This window comes from Pimephales promelas, chromosome 19, assembly GCF_988280905.1.
Source record: "Pimephales promelas chromosome 19, fPimPro1.hap1.1, whole genome shotgun sequence".
In the NCBI taxonomy this organism is placed as follows: Eukaryota; Metazoa; Chordata; class Actinopteri; order Cypriniformes; family Leuciscidae; genus Pimephales; species Pimephales promelas.
The window spans coordinates 1,911,732-1,936,309 of NC_142787.1; the positions used below are offsets into that span (position 1 = coordinate 1,911,732).

Below are 24,578 nucleotides of genomic sequence, written 5' to 3' on the forward strand. Positions count from 1 at the left end.
TTGCTTTATATTTTGTTTTTAGGTTGCCATCATAATAACTGGCCAGGGACAACAGATGCAAATTAGCCTGTTGAGCTAACTCTGGCTCATTTACAGTTATTTTACTGTTAATTAATGAGCACTGTCCCTGTAAAATAAATAAATAAATAAATAAATAAATAAATAAATAAAAATAAATAAAATAAATGTATTGAAGACCTTTGTAACATTGTTTTCATAATCATAATTCACAAAAATGTCCTTTTATGTAAAATAGTAACTAAATTAAACATAAATGTAGAGTTTTCTCAACATAACAATGGGTAATCTACAGAAACCGGTTTGTTTATTCATAATAATCACGTGAAATGTAAACATCAGCGCGCCGGTGGGCGGAGCCAGGCGCGTGACGTCACCGTGTTTAGTCTCGCTCGCATCGTCTGCTCTGATGTGAACGAGCGAGTGCCAGTCAGTCAGTAAACCAGCCTTTCCTTTCCACTTTACCTCATTAAACTATGGTCTGAAGAGGAAACCATGAATCTCAGAGGCGTTTTTCAAGATTTCAACCCTAGGTGAGATGTGTGTGTGATTGGTGTACAATGAAACTGTGTTTTGAAATCGCTTGTTAGCATAGCTGCTAATGTTCACCGCGCAGGCCTGCCTGTTTTGATTTCTCTCTTTATCATTCAACTCTTGACCATAATAAGTTCCCCATAGGTTGTTTAAAGCTCCTCTTGTGCCGTGTGTTCTCCCTCAGTCCGTCAGACTCAGGCCCGTGTCGTGATCTTGATGACAGAAGTGTGTATGTCAGTCTGACACATCCGTGTGTTGTTGTTCTCCTCTCCCTGCAGTAAGTTCCTGATCTACGCCTGTCTGCTGCTCTTCTCAGTGCTGTTGTCCCTGAGGTTGGATGGCATCATCCAGTGGAGTTACTGGGCCGTGTTTGCGCCCATCTGGCTCTGGAAACTCATGGTCATCATCGGGGCTTCGGTGGGCACTGGGGTTTGGGCTCACAACCCACAGTACAGGTCAGAATCAGCCTATCAGGAGCACAACTAGGCCTCTTTAGATCATGGAAGAATATCATGTGGAATACTAATTGTTGTGTGTGTTTGTACAGGTTTGCTTATTGTTGTGTGTGTTTGTACAGGTTCGCTTAAAGTGAGAGTTTACATTAAAAAGAAAATTACCCCATGATTTACTCTCCAAAAGCCATCACATATGTGTAGCTATATAATATGACGATCTTCTTTCAGACGAATACAATCGGAGTTATATTAAAAATTTCATGGCTTCTTCTAAGCTTTATAATGACAGTGAATGGCCGTTCCTGTTTTGAAGTCCATAAAAGTGCATCTATAATACATTATAAAAGTGCATCTATCCATCATAAAAGTGCATCTATCCATCATAAAAGTGCATCCATCCAACATAAAAGTGCATCTATCCATCATAAAAGTTAATCTATCCATCATAAAAGTTAATCTATCCATCATAAAAGTGCATCTATCCATCATAAAAGTGCATCCATCCATCATAAAAGTGCATCTATCCATCATAAAAGTTCATCTGTCCATCATAAAAGTGCATCCATCCAACATAAAAGTGCATCCATCCATCATAAAAGTGCATCCATCCATCATAAAAGTGCATCTATCCATCATAAAAGTTCATCTATCCATCATAAAAGTGCATCTATCCATCATAAAAGTGCATCTATCCGTCATAAAAGTGCATCTATCCGTCATAAAAGTGCATCTATCCGTCATAAAAGTGCATCTATCCGTCATAAAAGTGCATCTATCCGTCATAAAAGTGCATCTATCCGTCATAAAAGTGCATCTATCCGTCATAAAAGTGCATCTATCCGTCATAAAAGTGCATCTATCCGTCATAAAAGTGCATCTATCCGTCATAAAAGTGCATCCATCCAACATAAAAGTGCATCCATCCATCATAAAAGTTAATCTATCCATCATAAAAGTGCATCTATCCATCATAAAAGTGCATCCATCCATCATAAAAGTGCATCCATCCGTGCATCTATCCGTCATAAAAGTGCATCTATCCGTCATAAAAGTTAATCTATCCATCATAAAAGTGCATCTATCCATCATAAAAGTGCATCCATCCATCATAAAAGTGCATCCATCCGTGCATCTATCCGTCATAAAAGTGCATCTATCCGTCATAAAAGTGCATCTATCCGTCATAAAAGTGCATCTATTCATCATAAAAGTGACCAGAAACCAGAAACATCCATTCACTGTCATTATAAAGCTTGGAAGAGCCAGGACATTTTTTTAATATAACTCTGATTGTGTTCGTCTGAAAGAAGAAAGTCATATACACCGATAGGATGGTGTGAAGGAGAGTAGCCTAAATCATGGTCTAATTTTAAAGTGAGCTACTCCTTTAACAGCAGCTGTAACCGTGCCTTTGTCAGTGTGTTGTATCATGCGGTCGGTGTCGTCCTCAGGGCTGAAGGCGAGACGTGTGTGGAGTTTAAAGCCATGCTGATCGCTGTGGGGATCCACTTGCTCCTGCTCACCTTCGAGGTGCTGGTGTGTGACCGTGTGCAGCGAGGCACACACTTCTGGCTCCTCGTCTTCATGCCGCTCTTCTTCGTCTCGCCCGTCTCCGTGGCCGCGTGTGTGTGGGGATTCAGACACGACCGCTCGCTCGAGGTATGATGAGCCGGGGATGATCTGTCTAATGCCGGGGTCAGAGTCAGACGACACTATTTACAATAGTCAGATTACTGTATTTTCCAGTCAAAAAATGCATCATGAAGAAGAAAAAAACATAGTCGCACTGGACTATAACTCACATTTATTTTGAAATTTATTCCCCAGACATTATATTAGTTATTCAGCTCCAGATCAGCACCCAGATTAACAGGCGGAAGGTGTCCGGTGTGTTAGCGTAACGTGTTTAACAGTTGTTCAGCTCCACAATAGCATAAAGCACACCCGCGAGGAGGAAGAGGCTAAATTACGCATAAATCTAATTACTACGACCGAATTCAGTACAGTTTTGATTAGTTTCTGACTGTATATGGTTTATTTTAAAACTAAACTAAATGATAAATAACTTTACAAAAAATGTATTATTATTATTTTGAATTACGATGAAGAAAAAAATCTGCAAAATATTGTCACAAAAGTCGAGCTCCGTTTCCTTTTATAAAAATATTTTTGGTGAATTATGACCCAAATTAGATTCTTGTCAGATTCACCCACATATCTTCCCTATCCCTACGCATTAATAGAAATGTGTTCTCTCACTCAGCTGGAGATCCTGTGCTCTGTGAATATCCTTCAGTTCATCTTCATAGCTCTGAGACTGGATAGGATCATCAGCTGGCCCTGGTTGGTGAGTAAGCACACCGACACCAGTCATTGACCCCAGAGTCTCCTGTGTAGTGACCAAACATTTATATCAAAATGATACATTTGTTGACAGTAGGGATGGGTACTGAATATTGAAAGACCGCTGTATCGATAAGCTCGGACGTTATCGGTTCTGCTGTCGGTACTGGAGATATTATTTATCATTCCTATAAAGACGTTATCTTGAACATGTTTATATCGCCAGCCTTTTCTATATATAAACTATATTTTAATTAAACCATTTGTCTGTGATGCAAATTTTAAATTCGCAGTTCAGAAGAGAGAGAGAGAGAGAGAGAGCGATCTCTCACGCAACACCACAGCCCTGCTTAATGAGTGACAATGAGGACAGAACTAAACATTCAACGTGGTTACACTTTAGATCTGGGATATTATCCTAATATATTTTGTATTTCGGCTTCCAAAGATTATAAAAAGAAGATATTTGAGATAAAACCGTTAAAAAACGAAACGATCTGTCCAGATTAACTTCCTTTACTTCACAGCACTGCGGAGCGCTGTCAGTTCTTCCTAAAACCCAAACGTAACCGTCAGAATCAGCACGATCGGCGATTGTTGCAAAATGCTGTCTTCTACTGTTGCAAGATCAAAAAATGGCTATTAAAAACACAAAAGCCTGCGCAAGAGACGCCGTTCACAAGGAGGTGCGCCCTCCGAAACGGATTGCAACGAGACAAGAAAAGTAGCCTATACTTTGGGCTTCGTGTGTCCTTAACTATCGAATATACATAAAAATGTCAAAATGACCAGCTCTGAGATTCACTTAAACACAGTTTATTCACTTAAACACAATTATGTCTTAAATGGACGTAAATAATAGGGAGAAAATGACGGTGCTTCAGTTACCGATTAGATTTGCTCTCGGTCTTAAAGGGGCAGCAGTCTAATAGCCTAAACCTGCTGACGATTCAGCCATTAATGCAAATCAAACAACAAAAGGCAGAGAAAGTCACTCACAGATTTTGAATGAGTAATTTTAGATTTAATAAGCATTAATCTATCTATGATAAACTATACAGTGCTATTTTATATTTGATTACTAAATTAGGTTTCTTTTCAGACAGAAACAATTACCTGAAAAGATATGTTAGTACACCTTCCTGAAATTAAAGCACTTTTGTATATAATTTGTATCTTTGATTAATTGTATTCTTGTGTTTGTACTTGTTTTTTTTTTTCTTATGTGTCCTTTTTGTATATAAAACAAAAAAAGCCTGCACACTGCTGCATAACAAAAATATATTTCTCTTCGTTTTGCTTTTTCTATTTTACATTTCAAAATATAGAGTTTAGTTATGTTCTTAATTCTTAAAAAACAAACAAAAAAAAACACCAAAAAGAACCGATAAGAATACCGTTAAGGTACCGGATCGATAAGCGGTATCGGTAAGAGTAGTAATACCGATAAAACCTTAACGATACCCATCCCTAGTTGACAGTATATGACAGAATTTTTTTTTTCTGATTGGGTGTTAACCACATTTTCTACTGATTGAGAGAGGAGATACTGCAGTAGATTGACTTAAGCCGCTTTTTAACTGCACACGACATTCGCTTACGCATTTCGGCCACTAGTTTCAGTCGCACGGATCTGTGAAATTGGTCGTGAAGCAACCAAAATGAATGTAAAATTGCTGAATATATCCACTCAAAACAAATGACCCTCAATACATCTACAATAAAAACATTGTTGATTTTATCAAGCTAATTAATATAAACATTGATTTAACAATTGACCTTTGAAATCAATTGAACAAATCACCAGTGAAAAGACCCTCTCGAACAGTGTCGCGTTCCCAACGCCACATACACTGGTATTACGGTATTTTATAAATTCATATCATAACAAAAATAACCAGCGGTATCCGGTACACCGGCCAGAGTTTTGGCCCATCATGGGTGTGTGACCCTGGTGCTCCTGTTCTCAGGTGGTGTGTGTGCCGCTGTGGATCCTCATGTCGTTCCTGTGTCTGGTGGTGCTGTACTACATCGTCTGGTCTGTGCTGTTCCTGCGCTCCATGGACGTGATCGCAGAGCAGCGCCGCACACACATCACCATGGCCATCAGCTGGATGACCATCGTTGTGCCGCTGCTCACCTTCGAGGTCTGACTCCTTTACTTTGGTTGTGTTTATGCAATAAGTAAGCTAAAAACATCCACTGATAATGATATGGATGCTGATTTATTTCCTGTTTGAGTAGGGGTGCACGATATTGACAAAAAGGTGATACTGCGATATCGATAATGAATATTGCGAGCAGTGTTGGGTGTAAGTAATTAGTTACTGTAATTTAATTACTTTTCCCTTGAAAATGTAAAGTAAGGGATTACTCTTCATTTAATTATTGTTACTTCTGATGTAATTGAGGTAAATACTGTGTATGGATCAATCCGATCTCACAGCGATTCGTATGCATTTTATGAGGTGTCTAAATATTACGACCGCACTCGTACAAATTCGTATGAATTATTGTAAAATATGTATGAAAAAAGATTGAAATATCATGAGATCAGACATAAAACAATAGTGGGTTTAACATCAAAATGTATTGTCTGATGCTAAAAAGTATGTTTTTATAATGTAACCTTCTCCACCTTGGTCAGTTTAAGGATAATTCATGCAATTTTATAGTATTTATTTGAAAGAATTAAAACAGATTCATGTCTATCCTTGTATTATTCAGCTGGTTGAGATTGATATGGGATTTTGAAAGTAATTAAAAGTAATTAAATACTTTTTAAAGAGAGTAATTAGTACAGTAATCTAATTACACTGTTGAAGAGGTAATTAGTAAGTAGTAATTAGTTACTTTTTTAGAGTAACTTACCCAACACTGGTTCCGACTCGGCCTGTTACATGTGTAACAGCAGCTGCCTATTACATGAGTGTAATTACTATCTGTAACCATAACTTAGTTACATGTTAATTACATTTTGTTACATGTTATTAAAATGTCTACTACTAAGTAATTACTCTGTATCACGGACACGGATAAATAAAGTGTTACCGACCAGGCTTATTTTAAAAAACAAACACTTAAATTTACATCAGCGTGAATAAAACGACCTAAATGACACAACACATCTTCAGAAAGAATTCATTTTGAAGTGAAATTTGAGTTAGTTTCCATCATTAGACTTCGTGGTGAGGATTTTGAACAACTCACTGTCAGCCGTTATTTATCAGTCAAAAATAGTCGATCTCCGAATGCAACTTAACAGGGAGGAGAGTCGAGATGGAAAGCTCCTAAAGCTCAGTTCCATAAAAAATCACGGATAATTTGTTGTGTCGTAAGTGAAAAGCAATATTGACCTTGTATTTGAAAAAGGATCCTCATATAAGAAACAATACTAAAATTCAGAATCAGTTCATTCGCATTCGCCAATCGACTATTTTTGACTGACACAATGGCGGTGTTACTGTTCCGGCAGACACAGTGAGTTGTTCAAAATCTTTCTTTTTAGTAAACTCTGTGTACACAAACAATGTTCTCAATGCTCGAGTTCATGTGTAGAGCCCCTGGTGATACTTCGAGCAAAGTTTCATGAAGTGTCGAGCCTTCTTAGTGTTTTAAAAATAGCGATTTTTGCTGCTTCATATACGTGCCCCTAGCTCTACCACTCAAAAGGCAATTTGACCGAAAACGAAAATAGGGTCAAACGTCTTTGCGTTTCCATTCTAATTATAGTTTTAAACGCAAGTTTGCCTCGGGTAGATTAACGAAAAGACCCTAGGTTGCATTTTGCCGACAGTTACCCTTTAACCCTTGTGCATCAATTAAAAAAAGTTACACATAGGTAAAAAGAGGACAAAAATGTCCATGTCAAAAAACTCATAAAAATGTGACGCTTTGGAGCACAGGCTTAAGTTTGGTACCATTTTAAAGAAGACCCTTTGCAGATTATTGCTGAAGTAAAAAAATAATAATAAGTAAATCCAAAAAAAGTTATATAGGTATAAGTTTATGAAAATTATTTATAAAATAATATTTTATATAAAATATATATTTTTTTAAATCAGGTTGAACTCAAAACTACAATAAAATCAAAGCCCTAAATCTAAATAGGTTGTGTTTCAAATTTGAGGATGAAATCTCAAAAAATTAGCTTTGGGTAACAGTTTGTTTGGGCGTAGTAACATATTTTCCCCATTGGGTGGCAGCAAAACCCCACTGGAGCTCACAGTGATTGGATTTGAATTTGCAGTTTTTCTCTCTCAGTATTACAAACACACACACACATATTTTTTTATAACACACATACTAACCACACTCTGACATCCATACCAACACACCCACACAAATATCGTTGCATAATTTATCCAGTTGGCTCTATAATATGCCGAACCAGAAAACAGGAATAAAGCGATATTTGTTTTATAGGCCAAACTTTAAAAAAAAATGACACCATCTGATAAAAAATAGTAAAAAATAAAATTTTGAAGCCTTGCCATCAGAATGAAAGCCTCTTAACAAAGATTGCATAATTTTATAGTTAACTGAACCGGGGATTAAAAATGGCAGTTTTAATGGGTTTCAATGGGGACATTTTTGTCCAAAAGGGGCTGAGAGGGAGTATTTTTTGTACCTAATGCAAAAAATATTTTTTTAAGAAAATGACGGTGAAATAGTAAAATTCAAATAAAAATACACACCTGTGCCAAGTTTTTTGCTGTTAGCTTTAACACAGGCAAAGTGATCAAAAAAACAAAACTGAAAAGGACAAAAATGTCCATCAGGATGCACAAGGGTTAAGTACGTAACTCAAGTGGCATTACGCATTCCTGATTTATGTTGCGCATGCGTACCTACGTACCAGTTATGTGCACCCCTGATTATAATATGATTACCTACGCTACGACTGAATCATAGTTTTGGATGACATTAGGGTGGGAATGTTAATTTTGTGTGAACTATTCTTCAGTCCTTCAGTTGTTTGTGTTGTTTTCAGATTCTCCTCGTTCACAAGCTGGACGGCCATTACAACTCCAGCTACGTCCCGGTGTTTGTTCCTCTCTGGGTTTCCTTGGTGACTCTGATGGTGACCACGTTTGGCCAAAAAGGGGGCAATCACTGTACGTGACGTGTGTAACTTACATCTGCTTGCTGCTTATTCTTTATAATGACTTGACAAGCATGCTTCACATCAGGTGTCCGCACATCATTCCCAATATCAATAATCAATCACAACTGGATGATCTTCCAGGATAGTCCAAGAAAACACATGTATTACTGAAATGCACGATACATGCGAAACTGGAAAAATTAGAATATGGTGCAAAAGTTTGTTTATGTCAGTAATTCAACTCTAAAGGTGAAACTAATTTGTTATAATTTTGATGATTATGGCATACAGATGTGAAAATTCAAAATTAGAATATTGTGAAAATAATCCATAATCATAAAAATATAATTATAATATATTAGTTTCACCTTTTAAGTTGAATTCCTGAAATAAATGAACTTTTGCCCCATATTCTAATTTTTTTACACAATCTTCCAGCGTAGGGTTAAGTGTGTGTCCCAAAAATGGTTGTCAATGTAATTTGATCTAGCGTGTTCACACTGTAATAGCAGAAACCGAGCATGTTGTGTATTTGCAGTGAGTTTTATGTAACGACGCGTGTTCCAGTGTTGACTTGTCTCTGATGTTCCTCCAGGGTGGTTCGGCATTCGCAAAGACTTCTGCCAGTTCCTGCTCGAGCTCTTCCCCTTCCTGAGGGAGTACGGCAACATATCCTATGACTTGCACCACGAGGAGTCCGAGGTGTCCGAGGAGCTTCCCATCCACGAGGTGCCCAAAATCCCTCCCATGTTTCGCAAGAAGACGGGCGTGGTGATTACCCAGAGTCCTGGCAAATACTTCGTGCCGCCACCCAAACTGTGCATCGACATGCCAGACTAATGTTCAAGCCTCGCTCCTCGTTGGACTGTTCATGTACAGTATAGCACTATGCACCGGGGTCCGCTTCAGGACGTCCCATTAAGATGAGGCTCTTCATGTGTCTGAGCCGAGCTCGGGCACCGGCTCCTAATCGTTCTGTAAACCATAGCCTTGTGTCTGTATAGTAGTTGATGGGACCCGTTGCCTTCAGGAGAGGATCGTTCAAACTTCCCTGACAACTCGAAGGACTCGCCACGAGATTGTCTCGTCAGTAAATACGCCAAGTGTTTCGCTTTTTTTAACAGGTGTCTTTCGTCTGTCTATGATTCGGTTATTCCCTTGAGAACGCACGACCGCTCCTCGTTTCCGCTGTGATCGAAAAGGCACTGGGTGACGTGAATCTGAAGCTGGATTTCTTCAACGGAAACGTTTTCGACGCAGAAACTTGTGGACTTTCATAATTTACACTCATGTGTAATCGCGAGAGTGCAAAATAAAAAGTAGGTCATCTTTATTGAAAATGCAACCACTAGCTAGGGCTCCGCGACGATTCATCGCATCCAAAATAAAAGTTTACGTAATATGTGTGTGTACTGTGTATAATTATTTTGTTTATATAAATACACACACATACATTTGCATATATATACTGTATATATAATTTATATATACATGTTTTATGTATAAATAACACATTTTTATTTTCTGTGTGTTTATTTATGTATACAAAATAATTATACACATTATGTAAACACACCTTTATTTTGGATTCGGTTAACCCTAGCACTAGCTGAACAATCGAAGCTTGTTTCCGTCACACAATGAAAATTAAAAAAGGTAATTGGTTATTTTTCTCACAATTGCGAGATATAAAGTCAGAATTGCGTGTTGTAAAGTTAGAATTGATATAAAGTCGCAATTGCGTGTTATAAAGTCAGAAATACATGTTATAAAATCATAATTGCATGTTATAAAGTCAGAAATACATAATATAAAGATATAATTGCATGTTATAAAGTCAGAAATACATGATATAAAGTCATAATTGTGTGTTATAAACTCAAAAATACATGATGTAAAGTAATAATTGCGTGTTAAGTCAGAAATACATGATATAATGTCATAATTGTGTTATTAATTCAGAAATACATAATATAAAGACATAATTGCATGTTATAAAGTCAGAAATACATGATATAAAGTCATAATTGTGTGTTATAAACTCAAAAATACATGATGTAAAGTCATAATTGCGTGTTGAGTCAGAAATACATGATATAATGTCATAATTGTGTTATTAATTCAGAAATACATAATAGAAAGACATAATTGCATGTTATAAAGTCAGAAATACATGATATAAAGTCATAATTGCGTGTTATTAAGTCAGATTGTGAAATTGTGAGATATAAACTATTCTGAGGCGGGAAAGTCAGTCTTTTTTCATTAGAATTGGCCTGATAAATCAAAATTGCGATTTTATGTCTCACAATTCTGAGAAAAGATGTCAGAATTTCGAGATATAAACTCGAAATTGTGAGAGAGAAAAAGTCAGAGTTGTGAGATAAAGTTTTTTTTTCTTGCATTGTTTCTCAGAGTTGCAACGTTATATCGCATTTATGACTTTATTTCTCATAATTCTGACTTCATAAGTCGCATTTGTGAGATAAAAAGTTGCAATTTTTATTATTATTTTTTAATTCAGTGGTGGAAACAAGCTTCCATACCGTTCTCATTGTATATTCCCTGTCATGTCATTTCTGTCACAGTAACGGTTTCAATCCCTCCTTTAATACCTGTGTAAGTGTTGACCGGTTGCAGTGTGTTTCGAGACGATATGAACTCCGTGGCAAGCAGACGAGCGCTTAAGTCCGTTGTTGCTCAGCTGGTCTGAGTGAATAGCCATAGAAATGCTTTATTATTTTTGTAGATGTGGACCAATATCCCGGTTTTAAGGCTGTTTTCCCCACTGTACACTTCCACCGCTCGTTGTGTCCATTCCTCCTGTGTAAAGGCGAGACGAATCGCAGCTCCTGACAGTGCCTCACATTAAAATCTACGGTTTGTCATGCAAGTGCTGTGTGAATCTCTCCACTGTTTATTACGAATTATCCATGGTCATATTTGTGTTTTTATATCTCATTTGTGCTTTATTCAGATTTTTAATGTGATCCATTACAAAACTGTACACCTTTTGCGTTCACTGAAGCTTAAAAAACAGGCATAACTTCATATTTTTCAATTAAAACCATATTGTGTCTAATCAGCAACTTCTCATTAATGAGTGGACGCACAGAAGTTTTTAATGTTACCTTTTTATTACCATCTACCTTTTTATTAATTAAAAAAATACATTTTGGGAACACTTAACATGAGCTATGAAAAACTATGAAACTATGAATAAACTAGAAAACTATGAACTAACATTAACAAAAATTAACCAATACAATTACAAATGTGTTGCTTATGGTTAGTTTTATAAGTTTTAGTTTTAGAATTTTAGTTTTAATAAGTTTTATTTTAATATATCATTACATTTGTATGAACATGAGAATTACCACTATGAACTCTATTGAATTTAAATTAATTTGAAACTTATGCCTGATCAAAACAGTGTACATGTATGAAACCTATACATATTATTTTTCTAACAAAACATCATCAGTATTACTCGCATACATGTTTACTCTAATATGAAGAAATGATGTTGCGATGGGTCATCAACGGGAGGCATGTGGACTTTTCTTTTCCAAACCCTCTTTTTCACATTTAGACTCTTTTGTCTGTGAACTTTTGCTCAAACGCATTAGGACAGTGGGAAGAAAATGTGTGTGAGTGTAGGAAAAGCTAAATGTGATTTGGGACAAATCCACATAATTTCATGTTAATCCACAGTTCACCTTCGGGTCAGAACAGACCCGGACGCAAACATGTGTAACACTTTAAATGATTATATCTCTTACAGAGTTTTCATTTAAAAATCTGCAAAAAAATAATAAATGTGTATTTTGACAGTTTTAACACACAATTTTATCTTCATACTAAAACCTATGCATGTTCTTCTTCCTGGTCAGAAAGGACCAGAATGCAATAGGAGGGTTAAAACCATATATATCCATAATAAAGGTAGATGTCTCGTCAGCGCTGCTGGCCAATGGAGGTCGACGTCTGCACTGGCGGCCATCTTGCCACAGGCAGCTCGCTCACTCGTAACATTGTGTTTTAATGGCGCGTGTACTTTTTAAATGAGCTTAACTTGCTCAATTTTCCACCGATTTTCAGACGGTTTGGTTTGTTATAAACGTCAGAGATGTAGTTATGACACTTATTCATAATAATAAATAATCATCCAGAATTATAGACAGGTTTGTAAGAAACCAAACCGTTTGTAAAGCCGTCAAGGTTTCAACGAGATAAGAGTATTTGTGTTCGTGCTGATCACTCATCATATGCCAGAAAGCTTGCCTGTGACAAGATGGCCGCCGTGATGACGATAGAGACTCCGCCATAACACATCTACTCTTTATTATGGATGTCTATGGTTAAAACTCATTCTGCTCGGGTCATGTGATTTGATGAGGAGTTTCTCTTTTAATTTCATATGCTCTATAAGACCTGAACAACAACAACATTTGTCCTGTCCCAATTAAAGGTGTAACTTCATCAGAATGGTACGAAACTGACTTTAACTGGCACTTGCTACACAAACACACACACACACACACACACAAATTGAGGGCATGATTCGAAGAGGTTAAAGGAATAGTTCACCTTAAAATAAAAAGTCAGTTCTCACCTAAATCACGTCATCCGTGGGGTCAGAGGTCACCCTTCACCTTCAGCCGGCTCTCTCGTTACTGGAAGCCATTGATTATAGTTCATAAAGTTTTAAATATGGATATTTTTTCTTATAAAAACCCATGGCTTCAGAAGGCCTTTACTAAAACAATGGATTAGTTTTACGGATGCGGTTTTTTTTTAGATTTAAAAACTCGGGCGCTAATCATTCCCATTTTTATTTCTTTTTTTTTCATTCAATATTTACAAAAGCTTACAATTGACATTTAACATCATACAGACATTGGGGAAAACATATGACAGAGCTTACACTGCACAGTGTAAAATAACTATTTGTTTCAAAATATGAGATGTTTTTATGCACTTCGTATTTGTAGTGATTGAAGTCAATGAGTCATGGAATATTTTAATACCTTTACAAACATAATAAAAGATGGTGTTATGATAATCACTCCCATTATAAAGCTGGGAATTTTGGGGCGTGGACTTATGGAAGTGGTCATTAAAAAACGGTCAAATTATATTTTTTTTACATAACTCAAAGTAATCCTACCAGACCGCACATCCATGTTTCAAACTGCATATAACCCACATAATAATAAATATTATTTATAATAAAACTTTGCTCACGTTTCACTGTACTAGAACATATGCCAAATACAGTATTGTGTATATTATATTCAATGATTATGCACCAAAGCAAGACCATATATTATTATATGTTGCTATTCCTGTACAGATTCTTTTGCTTATATTCAGAGAATGGATTCAAACCATCAATGGTTTTTGCAAACCATCTTGACTTATTAATTTCTTGAAATCAACAATTTGAATGGTATAGCCTAAAGTGGCATTTAAAGTCCAGCTGTGGGGAAAATCCAGCTTTAAATGTTGTTTGTGTGGTGTTTTTAATATGCTTTAAGACACACCATGTGTAAGTTCATAGGTCGAGTATTTTCTGCTTAAAACTGCAAAACACGGTTTGAAATCGCTGGTTTTTCTGACGCCACAAACGACCTTGTAAACAATCAGACCAACGTGAGAACGTCAACCAGTGGATCTCTGAGTGAGTGAGTGAGTGGAGGCGGGGCTCATTTGTATATTCATAGAACCACATATACTAAATGAGATAATTTGAGAAATTATTGAAGCTATTTTATAGCATAAGAAATTATTTTCAACATAAGAAATTATAAGAAAATGCTTAAATATGTCATTTTGGTGATAAAAGATGAGTTCTAAGAGCAACATTATTGACTGCAGAAGTTCAAGAATTACGTACAGTTTTTACAGGTGAAATGTAATTCTTCAAGATTTTATGGAAGCTTGTTTCCGCCATAGAATGAAAATTATAAAAGGTAATTGTGACTTTTTATCTCACAATTCTGATTCGGAATTGCGAGATGGAAAGTCAGAATTGCGAGATGGAAAGTCAGAATTGTGAGATATAAAGTCAGAATTGTGAGATATAAAGTTAGAATTGTGTGTTATAAAGTCAGAATTGCGAGATATAAAGTCAGAATTGATATAAAGTCGCAATTGCGTGTTATAAAGTCAGAAATGTGAGATTTAAACTTTTCTGAGAGGGAAAAAAGTCAAACTTCTGTTTTTTTTTCTCAGAATTGCGACTTTATATCTCACAATTCTGACTTTATATCTCACAATTCTGACTTTATATCACAGATTCTGACTTTATATCTCACAATTCTGACTTTATATGAATTTATATCGCAATTCTGACTTTATATCACACAATTCTGACTTTATATCTCAAAATTCTGACTTTATATCACACAATTCTGACTTCATATCTCGCAATTCTGACTTCATTTCTCACAACTATGACTTCATATCTCACAATTGTGAGATAAAAATTGCATTTATTATTATTTTTTTATTCAGTGGCGGAAACAAGCTTCCATAAGATTTAGTAGGCTATTCCTGCGAGTGAAAACATCATTATTGCTTATCAATAATTAATATTTTTACTTGTGGAAATGTAATTCCTGATATTAAAAAAATCCCTGTAATGAATGATAAATACGCTTGCCATACACTCAAAAAAATCTAAATATTTATTGGTTCGGGTCAATCCAACCGCTGGATTTGTCTACATTTGACCCAAACATTTGTTTATGACAAGTGCAAACTTGTCTTGACGGTTGTGTTTATGGATTAGGCCATAGAACATATTATTAACCTTATTTATAAAGTCAATGGAAGTCACTAGTGAAACAAACGCGCGCGCTGTGTGTGTATGTGAAGAAATGTGTGTGACGAAAGCTTAGCATTAGTGACGCAGTGTCTGTGTGCGCGCGCGGTTGGAGCGCGCGACTCCACCCAACAGCCAGAACTGAAGCACAAAACAACTTTCGCGAGCGCAGCGCGAGTCATGGCGTCAAAGAAGATCTCCTGAAGAACAAACTGCACAAACTCTCACCAAAAGCCCATAACAAGCCGTCGACGACCGTCTGGATCTAATATAAACAACAAAAAAGTCCACTTTACGAAGGAATCATGGTTACCGAGTGTCGACTTTATTAGCTAGCAGAGCGCAGCTAGCTCAAGAGTTTGGCGTCGCGAGGAGTTTCGCGAACAGTGTAAATATTGTGTAAATATCTAATTTAATACGGAGTAGAGTGAGGAAGCGAGCTGTAAGAGTCTCTGCGAGAGTTTGCTGGTGTGTAGTTTGCCTGTGGACGGGTGGAGATGGCTCAGTCACCGGTATCTGTTCAAGTTCCTGGAATGCAGGTGAGTTGGTGTGGAAAGGTAACGACAGGCCATCATCATCATCTTCTTCATCATCGGCTAATCCGCTTTCAGACTTTAATACACTCATGAATCATCTTTAGCACACCTTCACACTAGTGTCTGTCAGTTCAAGACACACTTGCTGTTTTTATTCAGTCCTAATATAAACACTAGCTAAAAGTAACTTACTATCATATTACCATATTTTTGTTGGTGTTGACATGTAATGTAAAGGCAATGCCTTTCTCCATGTACCATGGCACTCTTTTAAATTCATTAAAGTGCTATAAATGCCATGGTATATGAATAACCCATAGGGGGAATTTTCATTTATTTAATATTTATATTTATTATGTCATTACATTTGTTAAGAGCGTAAGGACAATTTTATTCATATGTTGTACTATCCTCTATAGTGACACCAGGACTCATTTGTTAAACAAATAAAAAGACTTGAAATTACATGTAGGCAATAACAAAAACGATTTTTTCTTTTTTCATTCAGCAATCAATTTTTAGGTTTCAGATTTTTTTTTAACCAAACTTTGTATAAAGATGATGTAATGGAATGAATGTGTAATATTTTACTTTATGCAATATCTGGGTAAAATGGGCCATACATGGGTTTTCTATTCAATTCAATTTACTTTATCTAATCTGCATGTTAATGTGTTCTTGAGGGAAAATATAATGAAGAAAAGAAGTGTAATAATTGGAGTAATAATTGGTAACATTTCCATAATGATATCTAATATTTGATAGTAATATTGATACATAATTTCACTTGTCTCCCAGAATGCCTGATAAACCTGCTGTTAGTGGTTGCTGGTCTTCTTACAGTGTTCATGTATGAAATCAATCCAATGTTTTATAACAGAAAGTCATATTTTGATAAGAAACCCCATAACATTCTCTAGAGATTTTGATTCATGACTATTTGAAAAGTAGTCCGATTTAAATGATAATTACAAATCATCATCATATTTCCTAAATTATTTTCCATCATATTTCCTAAGTGCTAAATTTGATCACTAAATTAATATCAGTCCTTTTTAAAGACCAAGGACAAGTTGTGATGGTGAAACCTCCAAGCATTAGTCTTTACATGACATTCACACTTAAAACTTATATTTAATATATATATATATATATATCTATTACACAGAGCTCAACATTATTTTTTGAAGGGGCAAGTGAAGAGAATTTGACTTGCCCGACCGGTCAATTACCTATATTAAAACGCCAATAACAAATAAATAACTAGTGAAACGTCCAAACTTGATAACATTCTGCATTCATTTAATAAGCGGCGATTGATAATGAATAATAATATATAATGTTTCGACGCTGATGGTATAACTCAATCTCATGATATTATTGAATGTAAATGATTTAGTGTCAATTATTTAGTGTCGTCTTATTATTCTAATTAAACTTATTGATTATTGAATTTAAGAATTGAAAATGAAAGATAAAGCATAAATTTAATAAGATTAGGGGAAAAATGTGCTTAATAAAGGTAAAAATGTCATGAATATGCAGATATAAAATTTGTCTAATATTACAAATTTACAAATTTTTTACAAATTTACAACACAAAAAAAAATCATCTTTTTTCCCCCCGAAAAGCTAATTTTTACTCCGACAGGTGAATGACCGATTTGGCTTAATGTCGGGCTCTGGTATATATATATATGAAGAGTTCAGATGCAAAAGCCTCTAAATGCCATTTGAAATTTTCTTCTTTAATGATGATTTTTATCAAACTTGTATATTTAAGTTCAGTAATTTCACTTAAATAACAATTAATAGGTAATTATCATTGCCATTTAAGTGAAATTACTGAACTTAAATATACAAGTTTGATAAAAATCATCATTAAAAAAGAAAATTTCAAATGGCATTAAGAGGCTTTTGCATCTAAACTCTTCATATATATATATATATATTTTTTATTATTATATATTGTTTTAATTATAAGTGCATGAAATGAATGAGTCATTTACATAGCGCTTTTGTTTGTCATACTCATAGGACAAACAAAATGTATCTAAAATGTAATTATTTGCGAGAGCGGTTTGTCCAGTCAACTGTATGTTTGGAATGAGGATAGTAGTTGAATAGAAGTATTTTACTAATTTTGCTGATGTGTTTTCTTATTCATATGTGACTGAAGTGATGGATTAATCACTGATCTGTAAATCTCTAATACACACCTGGTCTAGTGATGTTGTGTGTAACGTGGAATCCGCCTCCTAAAGGTGTGCTAGTGTCCGCTCCTGATCGCTAGCCTCTGCGCGTCAGCTGCGTATGATGATCTAGGACAGTGATGTAATCCCTGTCGTTTAAGCCTGTGTGTGTGACAGCGAGAAATAGCCTCACTTACAGCACAGGAAGACAGGAAGTGTGAATGTGGTTCTGTGTTGTGGCCGATGTCACAACTTCACACTCGTCAGACGCTTGTAACAGAACCGAGAAACCCCAACTTCACCCCTGTTCCTTTCCTAACAGCAAACCGGGATGAGAAAGGTTAAACAACACCACAGCTATTCCTCCTGGAATAACACACTCTTCTCTGCTATGACAACTAGGCAGAACAGTACGTTGCTGGGTTTGAATCGTTAATCATTACGCAGCACAGCTGATGGGTAACTCTGCTCATTAATGTACACACTTGTGGCTGGCCTTTTGAATGTTTGTTTTATGAGTTTTCCTAAAGTTTAAAGTGCAGTTTCGTCCCTTTTAATAGGCAGCGCCATTGTCCATTCACAGAGGTGATGATGTGCTAATCTCTCCAGAAGCACAAATATAGAAGTGTGTGTTAGGCGTCGCGTCGGGGTGTGTTCTGCGAGGAAGTGTTTGACACACTGGTTTCGCGCCTGAGTCAGCTCCACAGGTACAGGGAAAGGGGAGACGGCTCTGAAGGAACATGATCAAAGCTTGTTGTGTCATGTTGCTTGGACCCACGTGCACTTGCTTCATTATCCACAATGCATTTCTGCAGGCCCTGAGGGATTCTGCTTTGTGTTTGTCTAGCCGTCAGTGGAGGAAAATGCGTCCGGCTGATAAATCTTGTGGGGTTACACACACACACACACACACACCCCGCCCCTGGGAGCTTGTTAACATGCAGATAGCCGAGTCATCAACGCAGCAGAGGTTTATCAGAGGGACGCACACATGCAGGGAACGGGAGAAAGCGCTTTGGAGATGCCCCGGTTTAATTGGATATAAGATCTAACTAGATGAGCAATGTTCAGTTTCAAAGGAAAACCTTTTTACCTAATAACCTGTGACTGCACATTATTTTCATTTATAATACAAGCAAAAAATGTATCACGATATTCTTTGAATTGTAGTAGATAATTAGGTATGCAAATCTTTTAACTGATTAAATTGCCCCTATATGCTTCTTTAAAGTCTCCTGATTTTGTTTTGGATTCTCCTACAACAGGTTTACATGCATCAAATGTCAAAAAAATTACCCAGTCTGTTGTGATTGGTCTACTGTTCTCTGATTGGTCAGATGGTCCAGTGTGCTGTCATTGGTCTACTCTGCTCTGATTGGTCAGATGACCCAGTCTGTTGTGATTGGTCTACTCTGCTCTGATTGGTCAGATGGCCCAGTCTGTTGTGATTGGTCTACTCTGCTCTGATTGGTCAGATGGTCCAGTCTGTTGTCATTGGTTTACTCTGCTCTGATTGGTCAGATGGCCCAGTCTGTTGTCATTGGTCTACTCTTCTCTGATTGGTCAGATGGTCCAGTCTGTTGTGATTGGTCTACTCTGCTCTGATTGGTCAGATGACCCAGTCTGTTGTCATTGGTCTACTCTGCTCTGATTGGTCAGATGGTCCAGTCTGTTATGATTGGTCTACTCTGCTCTGATTGGTCAGATGGTCCAGTCTGTTGTGATTGGTCTACTCTGCTCTGATTGGTCAGATGGCCCAGTCTGTTGTCATTGGTCTACTCTTCTCTGATTGGTCAGATGGTCCAGTCTGTTGTGATTGGTCTACTCTGCTCTGATTGGTCAAATGGTCCAGTCTGTTGTGATTGGTCTACTCTGCTCTGATTGGTCAGATGACCCAGTCTGTTGTCATTGGTCTACTCTGCTCTGATTGGTCAGATGACCCAGTCTGTTGTCATTGGTCTACTCTTCTCTGATTGGTCAGATGGTCCAGTCTGTTATGATTGGTCTACTCTGCTCTGATTGGTCAGATGGTCCAGTCTACTCTGTTGTGATTGGTCTACTCTGCTCTGATTGGTCAATTGGTCCATTCTGTTGTGATTGGTCTACTCTGCTCTGATTGGTCAGATGACCCAGTCTGTTGTCTTTGGTCTACTCTGCTCTGATTGGTCAGATGACCCAGTCTGTTGTCATTGGTCTACTTTTCTCTGATTGGTCAAATGGTCCAGTCTGTTGTGATTGGTCTACTCTGCTCTGATTGGTCAGATGGTCCAGTCTGTTGTGATTGGTCTACTCTGCTCTGATTGGTCAGATGGTCCAGTCTGTTGTGATTGGTCTACTCTGCTCTGCTTGGTCAGATGGTCCAGTCTGTTGTCATTGGTCTACTCTGCTCTGATTGGTCAGATGGTCCAGTCTGTTGTGATTGGTCTACTCTGCTCTGATTGGTCAGATGACCCAGTCTGTTGTCATTGGTCTACTCTGCTCTGATTGGTCAGATGACCCAGTCCCAGTCTGTTGTGATTGGCCTACTCTGCTCTGATTGGACAGGCGCAAATGATTGTTTTGTCATCACACAGGGGCATGGCCTGATGCGCATGACCTCAAAGCGATTTTCCGTTTTAGATGTGTTTTGTGTGTTTTTCGTGTCAATCATGCTTAAAACAAATGCTGCCGCTCGGTGTGACACAACTTATCACACAGGTGCGAGTACCAAACTGAGAGACATGGGCACTTTGGTGTCTACCTGCGCTTGAATATGGCCAGGCTTAAAAAACATACACAAATGATCAACTTCTGTAAAGATGCAGCGCTGGCCCGAGTGTCTTTCACGCTGACCCCGGGCAATCATACAGTCCTTATTGTCGAGCCCTGCAGTATATAGCCTATGGTTTTTACAAGTACATCGCCAGCGCCTATGGGTAACAACAAACAGTGTGAACTGTGCTTCCCAATGTGCGTATCAAACACCCTTTAATAATCAGTTACGCATTACTTCTCATTATAATCTTTCTTGTAAATTCCGTATGCTGTTTACCACACAATTGTATAAAATGTGGCACTATTTTTAACCACCACAACAAATTAGCTGTGTCGAATGTTCCTGCATAAAGTATGTTTCTGGCCTTGCGTCCAAAAATGGGCTTTTCATAAAATCTGTAAACCCACTGTAGTTTTAAAGCCTCTCTTGTGAAATGGCCTGATGAGTGCAGTTTTGCTCTTCGTTGAAGCATTTCCAATTGAAACCAAAGTCTGTCACATCCTATAGTGTAAGGGATGGAGGTAAAACTACTGACTCCGGTAAAGGTGGTTCGAGTGAGATAAACTGACTTTTTAATGAGGAAAAATAGAGGACGGGGCTTGATTTTACTTCTCTGTGGATTAACTTGCAAATGTATTGTTTAACACAACACAGGACTAGTATTGTTCATTTTTGGTTTCATGCAGACTTTTAAGCTAATAAACAGACTCGACTACACAACTTTACTATGTGCCTCTTATGTTGTTATCAGTATTGACTGGAAGTTGGATTCACTTCCTCGTCCAGTGAAATAATTGTTCTTGCAATATTTAACAGCTTGTTTGTATTCGGTTCATTGAGCTCCCCTCCCAAATGTTTCTGTGAATATTATTGACTAACCTAGTGTAGCATTGGCAGTCTCTCTGTTATAAACACTTATAGACTTGCCTTTGATCTTAGTTGTTCCATTAAGCTTTTGTAAAAGCTTATATATTAGCTTTTATATTTTTTATAAAACTGGGGGAGGGATGTATTTAAACTACTGCAAATCCTTTCTGTGCAGTGAAACGCATTATCTGAAAGTGAGAAATCACTGTCTCAGATGTGGAATATTTTAAGTAAATTTTGTTTCTAACTATAAACTTGGATCCCCAAATTCACAAGTTGAGAACTTACCTGTTATATAGAGTATTGTCAAGTGAACTGATCATTTGTCTTGGTTTATACCAGTGGGGATTTCTTTAAGACTGCAAGGGAAGCTATAATGTCAAAAAATTAATGGTCAACAAGTCTTCAGACTAACTTTTCCACTGGTTGAACTGGTGCTACCAACTTTCTCAGTTGGTCGCACCAGCATTTGATTTTGATTTGATTTTACATTTGAATTATATACAAGCTATCTATTTACATTTGAATCATAACCTTCTCTACCTATCTATCTATCTATCAGCATCATCTTTCTATCTTTTAAAAATCATTAAACATTCAAATTTATGGCATTACATTTTAAAAGATTAGAGTATAATAATAATGTTATACAGATTTTTCGTTATCAAAGTTTATAGTTGTAACAAAAATCAGAAATCTCACACTCCTTACCTTCTGCATTTTATAATAATTTCCTTTTCCTCAGTCGAGCGATTACTCTCATCTAACCGCTGAAAAGAAGTAGGAAGGGACACGCTGTTTCGTGAGACATTTTTATTTTTATATGCCTTAATTCGTGAATTCGTAATTGGCGCGTTTCACCCTCATGTGCAATGCGCGTGACGTCTACGTTCGTCAATAAATAAACTGCACGTGTCTTGTGGAAGAACACTGTAGCCGGAGCTACTTCTCTCCATTAAAGGGTTAGTTCACCCAAAAATGAAAATTCTGTCAGTATTTACTCACCCTCATGTTGTTCCAAACCCGTAAGACCTTCGTTCATCTTCGGAACACAAATTAAGATATTTAAGATATTAAGATCACTCCTGCATACAGTCCATGGGGTTCTTGAGGGAATGACTTGCGCAATCTTAAGTTTATCAAACGACGAGAACACTTTTGTGTGCAAAAAAACAACAAAAATAACGATTTTATTTCAACCATTTGTTTATTTCTCCCTCTGCGTGAGTCAGGTTACTAGTTTAATAGCGTAAGCTTCTGTTATTGTACATCACACGCATCACACACATGACCAGCGTCGGCCAATAGTGAGCCTTCGTGTGACGTAGCTTTACGCAATCACACTACGTTAACTGACTACAGGCCCATGGAGAAGGAAGTGAATAGTTGAAATAAAGTCGTTATTTTTGTTTGTTTTTGCACACAAAAAGTGTTCTCGTCATTTGATAAAGTTAAGATTGAGCCACTGTAGTCACTTGGACTATTTTAACGATGTCTTTAATGACTTTTCGATGCCAGCAAGAGTCATTCCCTCAAGATGCCTATGGACTAGTATGCAGGAGTGATCTTAATATCTTAAATATCTTAGTTTGTGTTGCGAAGATGAACGAAGGTCTTATGGGGTTGGAACAACATGAGGGTGAGTAAATACAGAATTTTCATTTTTGGGTGAACTAACCCTTTCATGTCTATGGCCAGTCACGCAGGCACTGGACAACTCCGCATCCGAGTAAAATAGTCCGAATGTAAACACTTATTATTAGTGATGCACCGATGTGAAAATTTGTGGCCGATACCGATAACCGATATTAACATTGCTGTTATGGCCGATACCGATATTTACCGATGTCGATATCCCTGTATAGAAAACACATAGCGAGGATTAGGGCTGCACGATATTGGTAAAAAATGACATTGTAATATTTTATTTTTCTGCGATATATTTTGTAATATAAAAACAATTTCACCAGATTACTTAAATTGCTCTATTTGGAAAGAATGAATCATTCTAGAATGACTGGGGTAGTTTTGTCATGGAGTAAATCTGCATAGAAACTAATATTAATAGAATGTTAACAAAATTTGTTAACATTCTATTAATCTATTAACCTTACACTTTACAATAAGGTTCCATTTATTAAAGTGTACATTTAATGTACACTTTAATAAATGGAACCTTATTGTAAAGTGTTTCCGATTTATGTATATTGAGCTCAGTGTTGGACAGATCAGTTGTTTTAACCATTCATTAAAGTGAATCGGTTCAAAGGAGTCATTAGTTCGCGAACCACGGCAAACGTTGTGATTATCCAGGCAGTTTAGAACATCGCACGAGATTTGTCTCGACCTATTTTTACAGTCTATGGTCTCGACAGTCGACACAGAAAACATTTCATCAACAGATAGATTTTTTTGGTTTATTGAAAGTGTGGTTTCACAATTCACAACCAGTAGTTCAGAAGAAAAAAACTTCGGTCTTCCGACCTTTTACCGTCGTGTATTGTCAAAGATATTCAGTCAACTCAATTCATAAACATGCAGGAGGGAGGGAGGGAGAGAGAGAGAGAGAGAGCTCAAGACATTTTGAAGACGGCGCGCGTGACCGGTGCTTTCACTCTCTCTTCAGTTAAACAAGCGCAAGACATTTTGAAGACGGCGCGCGACCGGTGCTTTCACTCTCTCTTGTTCCCTCAGTTAAACAAGCGCAGCTGTCACTCATCTACATCACTTACCCGGTCAAATATGGCTTTGGCGGGACAAAAATACGCATTAGGAAGGCTGGCAGAAAAACAGCTCACCAGTTCCCGTCTTCGTGGCTTGATGTTTAAACGCACTTGCGCTTTTAATACGCGTGCAAAAACAAACATCCCCGCCCCCACACTCACACCTTACACGCACGTCAAATACACAGGGATGATCATCGGCCTGTTCACATCGGCCCT

The 24,578-nt window shown here is 37.1% G+C and overlaps 2 protein-coding genes across 2 annotated transcripts in view; both read left to right on the top strand.

Moving 5' to 3' along the window:
- Positions 1-385: 385 nt before the first annotated feature.
- On the top strand, positions 386-9,646 carry tmem185a (transmembrane protein 185A). The gene is made up of 7 exons (XM_039663648.2): positions 386-551; positions 831-1,007; positions 2,459-2,666; positions 3,271-3,354; positions 5,321-5,497; positions 8,344-8,467; positions 9,053-9,646. Exons 1-7 carry the CDS (start codon positions 514-516, stop codon positions 9,295-9,297), a joined length of 1,053 nt encoding a protein of 350 aa, XP_039519582.1. The 5' UTR covers positions 386-513; the 3' UTR covers positions 9,298-9,646.
- Positions 9,647-15,416: 5,770 nt separating this feature from the next.
- stk26 (serine/threonine protein kinase 26) overlaps positions 15,417-24,578 on the top strand; it is a 34,539-nt gene continuing 25,377 nt past the window's right edge. The window contains exon 1 of the mRNA XM_039663672.2: positions 15,417-15,825. Within this exon, the coding sequence (XP_039519606.2) occupies positions 15,784-15,825 (42 nt within the window). The 5' untranslated portion in view covers positions 15,417-15,783. The remainder of the gene's footprint in view (positions 15,826-24,578) is intronic.